This window comes from Haliaeetus albicilla, chromosome 10 (assembly GCF_947461875.1).
Source record: "Haliaeetus albicilla chromosome 10, bHalAlb1.1, whole genome shotgun sequence".
Taxonomy (NCBI): domain Eukaryota; kingdom Metazoa; phylum Chordata; class Aves; order Accipitriformes; family Accipitridae; genus Haliaeetus; species Haliaeetus albicilla.
This window is the reverse complement of record NC_091492.1, coordinates 22,006,658-22,022,906: the sequence shown is the minus strand read 5'-3', so window position 1 is coordinate 22,022,906 and position 16,249 is coordinate 22,006,658. Positions and strand designations below refer to the sequence as shown.

General features: G+C 53.3%; 1 protein-coding gene and 2 non-coding genes across 3 annotated transcripts in view; 2 read left to right on the top strand and 1 right to left on the bottom strand.

Annotated features, from left to right (window-relative positions):
* Positions 1-127: 127 nt before the first annotated feature.
* VAC14 (VAC14 component of PIKFYVE complex) overlaps positions 128-16,249 on the top strand; it is a 65,670-nt gene continuing 49,548 nt past the window's right edge. Inside the window, exons 1-10 of the mRNA XM_069793828.1 lie at positions 128-276; positions 3,828-3,978; positions 6,391-6,558; positions 7,236-7,298; positions 8,320-8,427; positions 9,218-9,327; positions 10,340-10,446; positions 11,494-11,628; positions 11,913-12,065; positions 14,107-14,167. Coding sequence (XP_069649929.1) covers positions 173-276; positions 3,828-3,978; positions 6,391-6,558; positions 7,236-7,298; positions 8,320-8,427; positions 9,218-9,327; positions 10,340-10,446; positions 11,494-11,628; positions 11,913-12,065; positions 14,107-14,167 — 1,160 coding nt within the window. The 5' untranslated portion in view covers positions 128-172. The remainder of the gene's footprint in view (positions 277-3,827; positions 3,979-6,390; positions 6,559-7,235; positions 7,299-8,319; positions 8,428-9,217; positions 9,328-10,339; positions 10,447-11,493; positions 11,629-11,912; positions 12,066-14,106; positions 14,168-16,249) is intronic.
* TRNAG-GCC (transfer RNA glycine (anticodon GCC)) lies at positions 2,932-3,002 on the bottom strand. Its single transcript has one exon. It is a non-coding gene; the product is annotated as a tRNA-Gly (tRNA).
* TRNAG-GCC (transfer RNA glycine (anticodon GCC)) lies at positions 13,138-13,208 on the top strand. Its single transcript has one exon. It is a non-coding gene; the product is annotated as a tRNA-Gly (tRNA).

Here is a 16,249-nt window from a genome sequence, read left to right as displayed (position 1 = left end):
CGCACACCCCCCCACCCCCGGGGCAGCGGGCCCGGTCGAGCCGGCAGGGGGCGGCCTCCGCGCCGCCCGGGGGCGCTCTGCGGCGTGGCGGTGGGATCACGTGGGCGGACCGACCGGGCGGGGTCACGTGGCCGCCGGTGGCGGCAGGGGCGGGGGGGGGCGCGGCGGTGCCATGAACGCGGAGCGGGACCTGGCGCCGCTGGCGCCCAGCGTGGTGCGGGCGCTGAACGACAAGCTCTACGAGAAGAGAAAAGTGGCGGCCCTCGAGATCGAGAAGTGAGAACCGGGAGGGGCGGGGGGCCGCCGGGAACCGGGAGAGGAACGGGGGCGGTGCCGCCCTGGGCTACGCCAGCGAACCGGGGGCGGGGGTGGAGGCCGGACCGGCCCCTCGGGGAGGGCTGGGGTGTGGGGGGTGTCCTGGGGCCGCCTGCGGCCCCGGGGGGGCGCGTAGGGGTCCCGCCGTGCACCGTGGGTCCGGGCGCGGGAGGGAACCGGGCCAGTTCCCCGGTGGGAGCTGGGGGCTTCGCGGGTGGGGGTCACCCCGCGGGGACCCGGAGGGCCCGGAGGAAGAGGTCAGCTGGGGGGAACTGGGGGGGGCCGGTGGAAGGGGTCATCCCCGGCGGCACCCAAGGGGGTCGGGGGCACCCGGGGGCTGCAGGCCCGGGAGTCCAGGGAGGGGACTCAGGTAGCACAGTGACCCTGTCGGGACAGCGACCTGGGCAGTGCCCGGGCAGGAGGGCCTCTTCCCCGGAGCTGCTCCACGTTTCCCATCCCCACGGCACTGGTCGATGCAGTTTAACTCTAAGCCTGTCAGCTTCTGAGCACAAGCAGGGACCCGCCGGTTCAGGGTGCATGTCCCAGGGCAGGAGATGTCCCAGGGCAGGAGTTGTGCCCACGAGCCCCTCGTGGAAAGCCCGGTCTGACGGTGGGTCCCCGGTGCCATTGCGCAGCACCGCACAAAGTAAATGTGCGAGCAGCGTAAATTTAGAAACTCATTGGAAATGCCGTACTTGCTCTTCTGCGACGCTCGTGGAGGGGGTCGGCTCTGTGCCGGGCCCTGACCGTGGGAGGGGAACACGAGGGTCTCACTGGGCAGCGGGCCGGTGCTGGGGCGGCTGTGCCCATCATCCAGGGCCCATTTCACATCAGCCTGGGTTCATCATCTCGTGGTGCCATTCCACGTCTCCCTCAAGGTCTCTCACCCAAGCTTGTCCTAGCTGCAGAAGTGGGAAGCGCCTGCTGTCACCCGCGGCCATTGGGTGTTGCCTTTAGTTCTTCCTGCATCGCTGCTGTTTTGGCAGAGCTCAGGCCTTCATTTCAGAGCATCGCAGACAAGGGTCTGCAGGTGTCTGCTGGCGTGGCTGTGCCCCCTCTAGCGTTGCCCATACACGTTCTCTGCATGTTTTCTCGCTCTCACTGTGCTGGTCTGGGTGTTTTGTGCTGCACTGGTCCACGGCTTTGCCTGGGAGGGACTGCATCCTCCCTGGGCACTGCCTGACAGCTCAGCTCATGGAGGAGATCCGAAGCATCCCCTCAAGGGACAGCACAGTACAAGGCTGGGAGCGATGTTCCAAGCCGGAGGGTGAGTTTTGCATGGGAGATGCGGTTACGGTGAGCCTGCGAGGGGAGCAGCGAGCCACTTTTGGCAGCCAGTGGCATGGGGATGGAGCCACTCTGTTGAGGGCTCAGCGGGAGACGTGGGAGGGGTGTGGGGTGGGAACCATGTGCCTGGAACGTGGAGGGTCCTGTGTGGGACGGTGTACGTGGGCAGCAGAGAAAAATGGTTTTTGGGATGGGGTGTTTTGCTCAGGTACAAACCCAAGCCTGCCAGGTCCTTCTTCTGATCTGTGTGTCTACTTTTCCCTTATTTTTTCCCTTCTTTATAGGAATAGTTTCTTAGGTGCCGTCTGTCCTCATAATTCTAGCCTCAGGGATACTTAAGAATTGTCCCTTTGCTGCTGCTGTGAGGGCTGATAGTCCTTGTCTTATCCAAGCAGCTCTGCTCTGATTTATTCTGCCCCAGGATTAGGGTTTTGTGGTTGGCTTATACCAACCAAAGTCTGATTTGGGGTCAGGCGGTTCAGCCAATCAAGCTGGAAGCCCAGTTTGGGAAGGGTATAAGGAGGAGGAAGGTAAGGGCCAGCTTTCTACAGATACACGGGTTTAGATCAGCTAAAACCCATCACAGAATAGCACCAGCAGCGTCTCTCCCATGTCTATGGCATCAAGTGAGGAGGGACTCGCTGCCTCTCAGCTCAGGTACTTTCTCATCCTCTGGCCAGTAATGTGGGAGCAGCTCCTGCTGCTTGCAGACTCTCTGATGCTGTACATTGCTTTTCGCTGCTTTTTGTCTTATTAGTTAAATCTTTAAACTCTTGAAGGAAGTCTGTAAAGTTATTCCTGTTCAAACAAAACTCTGTCCGTTAAATCTAGGTAGTAAAAGGATCACCCTGATGGTCTGTGCTGGAGCCTGCTGCTGGGGTGGGACTGGAGATGGAGCCGTTTGCCCTAAAGCAGCAGTTTATGAGTGTGGGTTGGGCTGTAACTATTGGAGAACTCGGCTTTGGTGTGGGGAGAGTGAGGGAGAGGCTGTGTAATGCCCCCGGGAAGAAAAGGGGCAGCTGCTTTGCTCAGAGCAGGGTGAGAACAGAGCTGGCGTTAACCATTTTGCAGGAGAATGTTCATAAACATCTTCTGTAATGAGTTTCCTGGATTATAAAGTGGGTGATGGGCTGGTGGTACTTACCTGGGAGAGGATAGTGTGAGACTCAATATAGTGCCAGAGAAAAAAACACATATGGAGTTAGGTAGTGGAAGCTTTTGCACCTTCTTTGAAGGTTAAGGTAAAGATCCTTATTTAGGTTGAGATTTTGAGGTTCCTGTGTCCACGTTATGGATAGAAGTCAAAGAAAAAAAGGGGAAAAACAGTGCTGCATTGGCCGGGAATCGAACCCGGGCCTCCCGCGTGGCAGGCGAGAATTCTACCACTGAACCACCAATGCTACAGCTGCCTGCACAGCTGCCTGCACAGCTGCCTGAGCCTCCCTGGCTGGCCAGTGGCTCTGCCACAGGGGAGCTGGGGCTGAAGGGCTGGTTGGGTGACCTGGGACCTTGAAGCAGTTGTGTAGGCTGGTGGCGTAACAGGTCTCTTCGTTTAAGCACAGCTGATGCGTTAAATATCTTTGGGTAACGAGCTGCAAGTTTCTGGGGGGGAGGAGGAGGTATTGCATATAGAAACCTTGTGGGTTTTTTGTTAAGGTTTGTGCTGTTTAAGAGTATATTTAAATGAACTATTAGTAGTATATTTAAATATGTGGAATATTAGCTGAAGTGATGTGTGGGTGGCTGGAAAGGTCCAAAATCTTAGTACTGGGCATGGGCGTGGTGGACAACAATTCCCTACCGAGCCACCAGCGCTTCTGGTGCCTGCTGAGCAGTTCTCTGCTGCCGTCTTGTGCTGTGTTGGGGGTAAACGACCCCCGTAACCCTCACTGTTGGAGTAGGTGTTTGAAGACCTGGTGGTCTCACACAGCTTGAGGTGGGTCTTGAGAGTCCATCCTGGGCTGGGAGTTCATGAATGGTGTAGAAGGCTGTAGGCTGGGACCAGTAGGAGGGCAGCGAGCCACTGTGGATGTGAGTGGGGAGGAGGAGAGAGCTCTGGTCTCAGTTGCGGGTTCCTTCAGCATTCCCTGTTTTGGTACTGCTTTCTCTGGCATTTGTTGTGGCTAAACGTCCCTGTTTCTGACAGCCACGGGGAGCCAAGCTCCCGAGCATTTGTATCGGGCTGAACCTAAAGCCCCCTGGGTACTTTCCTCTTCTCTCCCCAGGCTGGTGCGAGAGTTTGTGGCTCAGAACAACACATCTCAAATCAAACACGTGATCCAGATCCTGTCGCAGGAGTTTGCACTGTCCCAGCACCCCCACAGCCGGAAAGGGGGACTCATTGGCCTGGCCGCTTGCTCCATTGCCCTGGGCAAGGTAGGTGCAGGTGGGGTTTTTTGGCTTCTGTGGGTTATGGTGGGAGAACAACAGTTCCTCCTGGGTCAGCGTGATGGGAAGACTCAGGCTGGTGGCCCTGCAGCTCCCTCCCTGCATTGCAGCCTATGGCTGGGTTGTATTTGAGTTTCCTCAATATGCCCAGCCACATCCTTTGGACACAGGAGCACTTTCTGGCCTGGGTCACATCTTGGCAGCTCCCTAGGTGTGGTTTAAGTGCATCTGTCCATTCTCTGTCTCTAGCAGCTGGACTAGACTCGGCAGGTTGGGTACTAATTTGCGTTAACAGAGCTGAGAAGAGTTGCAGCCCTTCCTTCTCTCCCCCCTAGCTCATCTGGCTCCAGCAGTGCGGGCAGGGCCTTTGGGAAGCAGGGCCAAGGTATGGGCCAAAGGGTGGCAGAGTCATAGTCGAAGTAAGCAAGCGGTGTAAAGTGTCAAGCTGCATTAGCCTGAGATAGTAGCTTTCTGTTGGGCTCGGCAGAAGTTTTACTTGCTGAACGTGTGGATTGCTCAGTCCTATTCTGGAGGTGTTATATTGACGCCCCTTGTGTGGGAAGTTGGCTGATTTCTGTCCCAGTTAAGGTCTTTCTCTATAACTTTCCTCTCATTAACAAGAACAAGCTCAGTAAGTTGCCTCCAGGGCTATGCCAGAGCATCCAGATCTCTGTGGAGGAGAGCACAGACTGCAGGCTCATGGCTCCGTTGGGCTTTTGAGTCAAACCATGCGGCTGGTTTTTTGAAAGCGCCTGCAAGGGGACTCTTTCCACCTGGTCCGTAGTAAGGTATATGTCAACGAAAGCAGAGGGCTTGGGAAGAGCAGGCTGTGCCTGTTGGAAGAGCTACGAGGTAGATTTTAATTAATTTATTCCCCTTGTAATGAGAGTCATGATCGGTCTGAGCAGATGCTTTGAAGCCTTACGGCTTTTACGTTAACTGCCTTTACGCTGGTGGCCGGGAGCTTCTGAGCAGTACTCCTGTTTTCATTCTCTTGTTAAAATGCAGAATCTCTTTGTGAAATCCTCCTTCCTGGGATGAGCAATGCTCTGCTCTGCCCTCAGCCCAGGCACGTAACCCATCTTCTCTTCCTGCACAGTGCAGGGGCAGGCACTCCGTGCTGCCAGAGCTGCCAGTACAGCTGGCTTTGGGGGATGGAGTTGGTTTTGGTGGCCTTGAGGGCCACTGATAAAACTTGGAGTTGAGCTCTTTAATCTGCTAGTCTGCACATTGTTGATTTTCTTACCATCTCCTTTGCTAGACACTCAGGAAATGCCAGCCTGTTTCCCCAAAGTAGGGGGTTTTTAACTTCAAAACAAGCCAACATTCTGTCTCCACTTCTGGGTTTGTCTGAAACTCCTGCTGTGCTGGTGAATCCTTCAAGCAGAAGTCTTTTGGGCTGGGGAGCAACCTCATTAATGACTATATTTTGCTTCTGAGCAGAGTTAGGGTCAGCCTAGTGTGGCCCTTGCATGGTGCAGGGGGACAAACTTCAGCATGTAATATGAATTTTGCTTGGGAATTAGTGCTATAGTCACTTCATCCGACAGATATGTCCACCTTAACTCCGCAAGCTGTTGTATCTCCTTATCCGTAAGCAGCTGCATAGGCTGAAGCTGCTCCTCTTCTGGTAGCTGGGACCACGGTTGAGTTGGTGTTTCTGGAGACAATAGGGCAGGAAGGTGCTTTGGGGCTGCTGGTTGTCTTTCTTTTTGTGAAGAGTGTATCACCAGCTCTTCTGTGCTCCCCAGCTCTTGACATTACAAAGAGTAGCCCAACAGACCAAGGGTTTCTTTGCTTAGCTGAAGGTGCAGGTGGGCTTGATCTGTTGCTGTCTGGGATGTTCCCCCTGGTCCTGGAAATGTGGGTGGGTTTACACCAAAACCAGCCAGCAGAGTGGAATAAATCCTGGCTGCCAGCTGACTGCTGCAAGGGCTGGTGACCACTGGCTTTGTTGGGGACCTGCCTCGTCTCCTGCCTGCAGGGCAGAGAGGCAGGGACAGATTTCTCTGTGGACCAGTCTCCAGCAGAGATGAACGGCGTGCTGGGGGAGGCAGCCCCTCTTGATTTGCAAGGTGCTCGGAGTGGGTGGTGAATAACTGCCCAAATGTCTTGTGCATCTGTGGGAATCAAAACCAGCCAAGTACAGCTGCAATAATCACTTTAGTTGCTGGTATAGACTTCCCTGAAACAATTTCTCAGGTGACTCTCACTGTACCTGAATAATATAATTGAATAATTTCAATAATAAAATTCAAAATTCATTAATAAATCCTATCCAGCATAGGTGCACTAAGCCGTTATGGGCCTGAATTTTTGCAGTATGTTCCAGGGCAGCGCCATCTCTTCCCTCTCCCTGTGGCATGGTCCTCAACTAATCAGTCTCGTCCTGTCCACCAGGACTCTGGACTCTACCTGAAGGAGCTAATTGAGCCGGTGCTGACGTGTTTCAATGACGCCGACAGTCGGCTGCGGTACTATGCTTGCGAAGCCCTCTATAACATTGTCAAGGTGGCCAGGGGCTCCGTTCTCCCACACTTCAACGTGCTCTTTGATGGCCTCAGCAAGGTAAGAAGCTTTCTCTCAACCCCCATGTGTTTTTCTTTCCCACACTGGAGAAGTAGGATTCATTCTCTAGTCCTTTTCTTCTCTGGGTCAAACCAACCAAGTTGTCCAAGGTTTTTTTTCCAGGTAAACTGGTTTGCTTTGACCCAGGCAGGTCTGAGGGACTGAATGAGCAGTTTCTGCAGCAACACACTGGCCACTGATGTTGTGGGTGCTAAAGTTCACTGCAAGATACCTTGTTTTCTGTCCTCATCTCCAGAATATATTTTCCTGCTCCTTATTGAGTGGTATTAGGAAATAAGGTTGACAGGACTGCTGGAGGCAAGGTGGCTCTGCAGCTCTACGGCTTTGTGGGTTCTGTAGTGTCAAAAACACATCTACGTATGCCTGTCTTTGCAGCTTTTCACTGGAAACTTGTATTTCTCTACCATTTAAGAGCATGGCTGTTGGCCTATGAAAACCCATGTAGCTGGGGGAGGTGATGGGTGCTTGATATCTCCCTTAGGATGTCTCTCAGGAGAATTTGTTGGAGCCTAATGAGGAGTTGGAGATAAAGGGACTTCTCTGTGTTCATCCCTGTAAACGCCAAAGGAGAGTAACAGTCCTGGGAGCCCCACTGCAGAGTGGGGAGCAGACCTGGGACCCACTGCTGCCATGGCTCTTGTTTCTGTCATTCACAGCTGGCTGCTGATCCTGACCCAAATGTCAAAAGCGGCTCGGAGCTCCTCGATCGGCTTCTCAAGGTATTTCTTCTCTCCTGAGAGTCCTTGGTGCAGGCTGCAGGCATGTCTTGGCTGGGGATGTGTCAGTCCCTGAGGCTGCAGCTGCTAAAACTGTCCCAGCTCAGTACTATGGCTACTGTCAAAACATTTCTTTCTCTCGCTGACTGTAGTCTTTTAGGTTCAGGGTCTGGTGGCAGTCTCAGGCACCTGGGTTGTGAGGGGCTGGTAGGTTATCGCAGTGCCACGTGTGTGTTCAGCTGTTGGGAGCCGGGTGTCTGGGGAAGCAATGTTTTAGTCCGAGTAGGGTTGCAGCCCTGTCCCAGGCAGCAGAAGGGCTGTTCCTCTGCTTTTCCTCCCTTCCGTAAGTGAGTAGCAATGTGAGTGGAGCTGCTCTGCTACTGCTTTGGGGTGGGCGGTTCGGTTCCCTTTCCTGTTCTGCCTGCCAACGGGCTTTTACTCTCACAGACCTCCCAGTTCCTTTTCTGCTATTCAGAGATGAGTGGCTCCCTGCCAGATCTTGCCCTCACTCCTCTTCGTTATCGCAGCAGTTAATGCGGTCTCTGCATCACCTGCTGCAAACCTTCCTGCTGGGAGATCTGCTCCACCGTACTGGTGTGAGAGACTTAGCCAAGCAGCAAAATTCACCAAGTGAGTAGGAAGAGCTTTAAAGCCAGGGGACTCTCCCGCCCCTGATACACATGGTTACATCAAAGGTGCTTGCTCATGTGTGCAACATACCTCTGACGCATCAATCGGAGAAGCTCCCGTCCTCCTCCTGTTCAGCTGGGCTGGCACACAGCAGGCAAGAGCCTCCCTCTCTGGGTCCCACTCAGCATTAGTCCCTGCCCAAGGGGGATTACTAGCTCATTGCCTGAATAAACCATGTGATTCCTTCTCCCCAGGTCTCCTGACCCACAGACACATGCATCAACTGCTTGTCATCTTTTTCCTGTCATGTGCCTTAAAAAGGCTGGATGGGGGTGGCTGCGGGGGTGCGGGGTGGTGGCCATCCCTCCTAACACCCTCTGCTTGGGCTCTGCAGGATATCGTGACAGAGAGCAACCAATTTGACTTGGTAGGCTTCATCCCACTGCTGCGCGAGAGGATTTACTCCAACAACCAGTATGCCCGGCAGTTCATCATATCCTGGGTAGGTGTGCACAGCGCCACGTGTGCCTGTCAGTCTGAACTCCAAAATACTGTGACCTGTCAGCATCCTGTCTCTGGGCAAACAGCAGATATCCATGGCGATGTGTGAACTCAGGCACCTGAATTTATTTGGGCAGGTTTTTTAAGCTGGCAGATTTTTTTCACCTGCTAGGTTAAAATGCCAGCTCCCTGTCACCTTGCTGTTGCAGTCACGGGGACATCATACTGCATTTCTGCCAACCTGGTTCAGGACATTGCACATGAAGTTAGAAAATACCATCAAAGCGTTGCTTGTAAAAATAGATATGCTGTGGTCTAGAGGTTATAGTCTCCTAAAGGACAGTGCCAGGCTGCTTTCCATCACCCAGTGGTGATGGAGGGACGTTGTTCTCCAGGAGGCAAGGGATGTCTACTTGCTTTCACCTTTCTGTGCAAGACAGGAGCTCTCAGTACCTGGCTGGGGTTTGGGGAGAGATGCGTGCTGCTGCACTCTTTCAGCCGTACTTTTTGCTGTCCCAGGTCTGTCTGCATGCATCTTGGCAGTCATTCCTGATCCCTGCTCTATTTTACAGAGTGGTGATTGGAAACGTAGCAACACTGCAGGCTGATTGCTTGCCTCCTGTGCTAGCCTAGCTTCTTTCTGAGATGGGCAGCTCTGTGCTGTTCTCTTGTTCTTCCCCCCCATCCCACACAGCGCAACTCTGAATTCCTCAGTACTGCACCAGATTTGTGCTAGTGATGTTAGCTTCTCCAAAACTCACTTTTTCTTTCTTATTCTTCCCCTGAGCTAGATCCTGGTCTTAGAGTCTGTGCCTGACATCAACCTCTTGGATTATCTGCCAGAAATCCTGGACGGGCTCTTCCAGATCCTGGGAGACAACAGCAAGGAGATACGGAAAATGTGAGTGTGGAGGCTGGTCCGGCATGAGGGCTGTGTCTTGTTCGCCATCTGTCCATCACCCTCTTCGTTTGCTTGCAACAATTCCGTATAACTGCAGCAAAATCCTGCATGCGTGGTGGGAGACAGCAATCTAGCTGTCTTGGTCGGTGGATCAAAGTGTCCTTGGCAAGGGCTTCTCTTCCCTAGCTTGATGTGGCTGGAATGGCTGTGGAGGACACCGTGGTCTGTGCTGGGGGACAAACTGTTTTGACTTGGTTGAGCTGTTGCCTTCTCAGCCCTTGCACCCAATATCAGAGCTGCAGAGGCTCATGTGTGCTTCTAGGATGCGCTCTGAGCTCTGTGAACAAGCTTTGCAGCATGCGAGCCTCTCTCAGCAAGATAGAGCACCAACCCAGCATCTCCTGGATGGAGAAGAGAAGCAAGCATTGCGAGCTTGCTCCTGAGATCCATTGCTGGTCTCAAGACAAGGGCATTTTGAAGCACAGCAGTGGTTGGGTATTCTCAGGGAGGTCAGAGAATCTTGGCTTCTTGTGCTGGGAGAGAATAACTGGACCTGTTTTGTAGGGCATAAGTCAGTGGTGAGACTGGCCTGGGTCTATCCTGCTGCCAAGCCCTCCTGGGTCCTCCCTGCTTCTTTGTTTCCCAGTGTCCATGTGTTGAGGAACAAGCGCTGAAAACTTTGGGTATCATCTGCCCCCCTGCTCCCCTCTGTGCTCCCCACCCCAGGCACACCTCGATCTCAACAGAGCCTTTGTGGCTATTAGGGCAGTTGTCGGAAGGTGCAGGGAGCTTCCAGACAGTCATCATCACCTCCATCCTCGCAGTTGTGTGCTGTCTCTGCCTTAGGCCAGGGCGAGCTTGTCAGCCTTGTCCTTCCTGGCCCTGCCCCTGTGCAGAGGCACGCCTGTTGTGCCACCAGCATCCTTTTTATGTATGCATGTAGGAGGCTGGTCTCCATAACTTCTTGGTCCAGGGCAACTGAGCGCTAACCAGCTGCTCTGCCTCTCTGCAGGTGTGAGGTGGCTCTCGGGGAGTTCCTCAAGGAGATCAAGAAGAATCCCTCCAGCGTCAAGTTTGCAGAAATGGCCAATATCCTGGTGATTCACTGCCAGGCGGCTGGTGAGTGCACAGGACCAAGCGGTAGCATCCGCCTCCAGGTTTGCAGTACCGACCATAGTTTCGGGCCAGGAGCTTTCCAGTGGGCTGTTCACCAGCTCACCCACTTGCCTTTCCTTTGTCATTGTGCGTGCAAATCCTGCTGAAAGCGGGGAACAGGCAGCTTGCTCATGGTTAGCACTACTGCTCTTGTACTGCTCATCCCCCAGCCTCAAATTTAGGTCTGGCATCCTCCAAAGCAGAGGTGCCTGGAAGTAAAATATCTGGCTGTGGTTATCCAGCACATCTAGAAGGGATCTCTTTAGGGGCTTGTCTTAACCTCTGGTGGCACTAGGTGCATAGGCAGGACAGTTAAACGTGATGTGCCTGGTGCTTTGTGTTAGTGCTGCACTGTAGCTCCTGCAGGTCTGCTGTGTAGGCAGTGGCAGAGGGTTACAGATGCAGTTGGATCTGTTTCCTGAGAAGGATCTTGTCCCTGAGCTGTGCTTATTGAGCTTAAACTGCTCTTTAAACGCTGCTGAAGGGAGTGGGTTTCTTGCGAGATAGAAGAATAGAAATAGAACGAGACTGCTTGCTCTTGATTAAACTGATGCCCAATAAATTTACATTGTTTAACCCTAAAATCTGGCCTTGCTTCGGCTAACTGCCCCAGCAGTGCTCCCTTTTTCAGAATTTGGGGAGGTTAACAAAACCCCGACTCTAGGAGCAACGCTTGACCCAGACACACAACTGCTCTAGGTGTGACAGAGGAAATATCCTTGTGTGTTGGGAAGCTTGACAGGATACTTGTAAATGGGGAAGCCTGGATTACGGATTGAACTGGGTTAACTCCGAAACCTAAAGATTGTGTTTAATCTCAGCCTCACTGCAGATTCAGGTCTTACCTATCTCTTCTGGGACTAAACTGTCCCAGACTAGGGTCTCTCTGGACTAGTGACTCTGGATGGAGCAGAGGCAGCTCTCTGCTTGCAGGTGGTCCTTGGTCTGTGGAGTTTGCTCAGCTGCCAGTGTTGTCCTTTCCCTCACCTTTGCTTGTCCCATGTCTTCCAGATGACCTGATCCAGCTGACAGCCATGTGTTGGATGAGGGAGTTCATCCAGCTAGCTGGCCGGGTGATGCTGCCTTACTCCTCAGGGATCCTGACTGCTGTCCTGCCGTGTCTCTCCTATGATGATCGCAAGAAGAGTATCCTTGTAACTTGGAGCTGCTCCGATTCCTGCTGCAGCAACCCACAGGGAATCGCCTGTTTCCTGCCCCTGGGGCGCAGGGCCAGCTGCACAGCTGGAGAGGGCCAGGAGAAGTCCTCCTGTCAAGTGCTAAAACCCACACCAGCCCTTTGGATGTGAGGGGGGTTGCAGTAGCTGGGCTGGGGCAGCCCTGGTGGGGCTGCGGTGGCTTCTGCGTGGCTGGCCAGATGTGGCACCTAGCCACGTGTGGGACTGCGTGTTCCTTACACTGCCTCCACTCAGACATCAAGGAGGTGGCGAACGTGTGCAACCAGAGCCTGATGAAGCTGGTCATCCCAGAGGATGATGAAATGGATGAGGCCAAGCAGTCAATGACCCTACCTGCAGAGCCCACCTCAGAGGAGTCTCTCTCCAAGCCAGAGGCAGCATCCAGCGGTGAGTCCCCGTTGGTCTGAGCCACTAGAGGTGGCTCAGGGGAAGGTCAAGGGAAGGTCCTCAAGAGAAGTTCTTGAGTTGGTTTGGTGTCCTGGGGCAGCTCAGGGCATATGGGACCTCTGTGCTTTCTTTGAGCCTTGGAGTCCTGTTCCACAGATGATCCTCTGCTGAGACAGACACGTTTGGTGCTGTCTGCGTAGCAGGGTCGTTGATCTGGCCTGGAGCCCAAGCAGTGCTGCAGTGCTGCGTTCCCTGGTGAGCATCCCCATCCCCTCACTGTGCTTCACTTTGACTTAGTGATTAAGCTGACCTGAAAAAGATTGTTTATAGTTAAGTGTTTAGTGTCTCGCTACATAACATGGGAAGAGAATAGCCCACCTGTCCTGCAGTGGATGGTTTGGGAGGAGCTGCCATCACCCAAAGGAGAGCTCAGAGAGCTGTATTAGTTCTGGGAGAGCATCAACACATGCGTGGAGGATGTCTGTGTTGGGGAAGGGTAACGAACAGAAAGTAAAACAATTTTGGGTCCTTTCTAGATTCATGGTGCTCTAGAGACCATCATGTGGGTGTTGTCCCAGTCCTAAAATTTCTGGAACAGAAAAGGCAGAAGTTTGCAAGTGGGACGGGAGACCTGGAAGAGCATTCAAGTGAGAAGAAACTAAATGGAGAGGGTCCTGGTAGACTGATGCCTAAAAACAGCAGCAGCTTCAGCTTTCCAGCATCCCTTTGATGCTGTTGTCCTGGGATAACTGAGTGCTACTTCTGGCACATTTTTGTGGTCCAGGCATGTGAAATAGGTGTAACATTTGAATTGTGTGGGTAATCTGTTGTATTCTTCTGGGACTGTACGTTCAGCCCAGTGCTCTTCTGTAACATGCCCGCAAGCGGCTTTTGGAATTCCTGCCGTGAGAGGGAGTAGGAAGGTGGGAATTAAAAGGCTGAGGGGTTTTCTTGTACAATAGCAGCCGGGTCGATGGCAAGGAGGCAGGGAGCTGTGTGGGGCAGCAGGCAGGTGGCAGTGTGCGGGGCCGGTAGGAGCAGGCAGCCGGGGCACAGAGACAGTAACAGGGCAGCATTGGTGGTTCAGTGGTAGAATTCTCGCCTGCCACGCGGGAGGCCCGGGTTCGATTCCCGGCCAATGCAGCAGGTTTTTTGGATGGGATGGGGTGGAAAAATTTAGTGCCATAGAACAGCAGCAAAAAGTTTTCTTTTTTGTTCCTTATTTGTCCCAAGAGTACCTCCTTTTATTAAAATCTATTGGAGAAGAGTTTTAAAACATCAACAGAAAGTTTAATTGCTTTAATCTCTACCCCTTTGGGGTAGGATTGCACCTTGAAGCAGGCAGGATCAGATCAACCTGTGATGCTTTTGCATTGCAAACTCTCAGCTCTGTTCCCTGGTTGTGCTGATGTGGTGGTGCCACTGCGTGTGTGAGTAGAGGCAGTTGGCACAAGGGGGCATGAGGATTCAAGTTCATCCCATCGTGCTTTGTTGCCGTGCTTGTAAGACCCAGTTTTAGCAGGGGGCTTAGGCTGGAAAGCTGTTTGGGGAGCTTGGTTTCCACATGGAGTCACACCGCAGGAGACCTGGCCAGGTGGAGATGTCCTGGGTTGGATTCAGCCTTTCCTATGCTTGTGTGGTGTCTCTAGGCATTGAAATCCGGACGATGGAAGGCAGCTCTGCAGTTCTGAGCTCCTTCTTTGAGAATGGTTGAAACCATCGTAAGGTTGTATCTGGGTCATTATTACAGATAAGGAGACCCAGTTTGGGGCGGAGGTCTGAAGCTGTGCAGCCTGCATTTTGCTGGATAAGTGCCGTCCTGTACCAGCTCCATCCAGTACCTCTGGTAGTGGAGAAGAGCTTGACAAGGAGTCTAAAATGCTCACTGCAGGCAGAAGGGATCCTCAGGGTCCCCAGACCCTCAGACGATGGCTGGTAATGTCTTGGCAGAAGGTCATGCAGCTCTCCAGCCTCCCAGTCCTGCTGTCCACCTTCCCTGCCATTCCACTAACCGTGTCTCCTTTTTATTGGCCCCCCCCAGGCTCTCTGGATGCATCCGGTGACTCCAACTTCAGCAACAGCAGTGTCTTCACAGTAACCAGGTAGGGTCTGTTTGTTGCTTCAAAGCAGCTTGAGAACAAGGGAGGGCCTCGAGGGGTACAGACGACAACTGACAGATGCTGACAAAGCTGCAGGGAAGGGTGGTCAGGGCTGGAAAGCAGTTTGGGGTCTCCTGGGTTACAGTGGGGTGGATGACTGGGGATGCTCTAGGAGCAGACTGCTTTTCTCTGATGCATTTGCACCAAAATGTCTTGACTTTATGGTAAACTGAGATATTTGTCCCCCACCCAGGAGACCTTGCAAAGTCCCCCAGGGAGGTCTGGTGAGGCAGCAAGTGTCTGTGCACTTGGGATTGTGCACCTCGCCTGTCTTGAAGCTCCCATGGTTGGGCACTTCAGCTAAAAGATAGGGTGAAGGTGGGGAGAAGGTGGATGGTTGTCTTGGTTATGGCTCTTCTAGCTTGGCCAAAATAGGAGGTATTTGGTTCCCTCCTGCCTTTGCAGGGGAATAGTGGTAGAGGAACAGCGGTGTGCTGGTCTGCCAGAGGTGCAGACACCTCATGAGAAGGTGGTATGTGAGCTGTCTGGGGCTGGCAGAAGAGCTTGGAGAGCGCTGACCCTGCTTCTGGGTACAACAGTCCTCCGTGCTGCAGTCCTGGCAGCCCACCACGGCACGGTGCTGTGGGGCAGCACCTGGGGCCACACTGTCCAGCTCCAGCTCCTGGAGAGGCAAGGGGTCTCGGCAGCATCTGCTGCCAGCCTGTCCTCCTGCCACCCTTGGGGGGTGGCATTAGTCAGCCCCAGGCCTGCAAAGAGCAGCTCCATGCCCAGCATGATCTCTCCCAATATCTTGTGTAAATCATCTCTCCTGTAAATATCTTCCCATCCAGCTGTCAGTGAATCTGGGGACAAATCTATCTGCTCTTATAACGCATCTTTCCTTTCCTCCTGCTGCCTGTAGTTCCTTTCGTCAGAGGTCATGATTTCCAACACTTTTATTGTGCTGATGCAGATATTTATTTGTTGTTGTGATCCCCAAAATAGGATGCGTTACCCTAGCTGCATCCTACCAGCAAGACTGACAGGTGATGCCCATCGTAACACATCCCAGAGCAATGCAAGCGTCAGCTTTTCAGGTTGATGGTCTGTACCCTCCGTTCCTTTTTTGCACCCCTGCAAAGCCCAGCAACTCTCTCATCTTAATGATACCCTTCATTTTTTCCTCTCTTGAAAGTACAGATCTTTTCATTTCCGCCTAGATTTTGGGTTTTGACTTAAATGGTTTTCTCTGGCTTTCCTGTGATTGCTGTGTCCTGGCCCTGCTCAGCCCTTGAAGTTTACCAGGTGCAGAAGTGGGTGTGCACAGGGCTGAAATTGGGAAGGGGAAGGAAAAGGAGAGGTGCTAAGCCCAGGAGGACAAGTGATAACTGTCTCTGTCCTGAAGAGCTTGCACCTGGGCGAGAGAGAGAGTGAATATCAAAGAGGGACAGAAGCAGGGAGAGCTGCAGTGACTTGGTCACAGTGTCACTGAGAGCCAGAATGGCTGCCCAAGCTGAAGCAGTCTGCCAGCTCCCCAAGCACTGGGGAAAACCATCTGGGACAGCAGGCGAGAGACCCTTCGTGTCTCTAAGAGACCTGGTTTTGCAGCGGGACTTGTGCTTTGAGCCCTTCTAAACAGGAGACTCCAGGCTTTGTCCTAGGGTTTACCTGCCCCAAAGCCTATTTCCCCACCCTGTGTGACCTCTCTGCTGGCCCAGCGTCGGGACCTGAAACATTTTTGCCGTGGCACGTCTTCTGGGGGACTGGCACGGGGTTGGGGGCTGTACATGGGCGACAGGAGCCCTGGACATCTGCCTGGTGCTCCATCTATTGCTCAGGCTGTCTGGTTTCGCCCTGGAGCCGGAGGAAGGTGAGAGCTGGCACCCGTAGCCAGTTGCAGCCATAACTCACACCAGGGAGCAGGCAGCTGCCTGCATGTTGAATGCCCACTGGGTGTCAAGACAGGACCGCAGGAAACCATTGCATTGCTTTGAAAAGCTGGAAAGCCTGCACACGGAGGAAGTTGCAGCTGCCTTTTAAGATGAAGTCACTCTTCGCTTGTGTTTTTGTTCGTTCCCCTCCCTG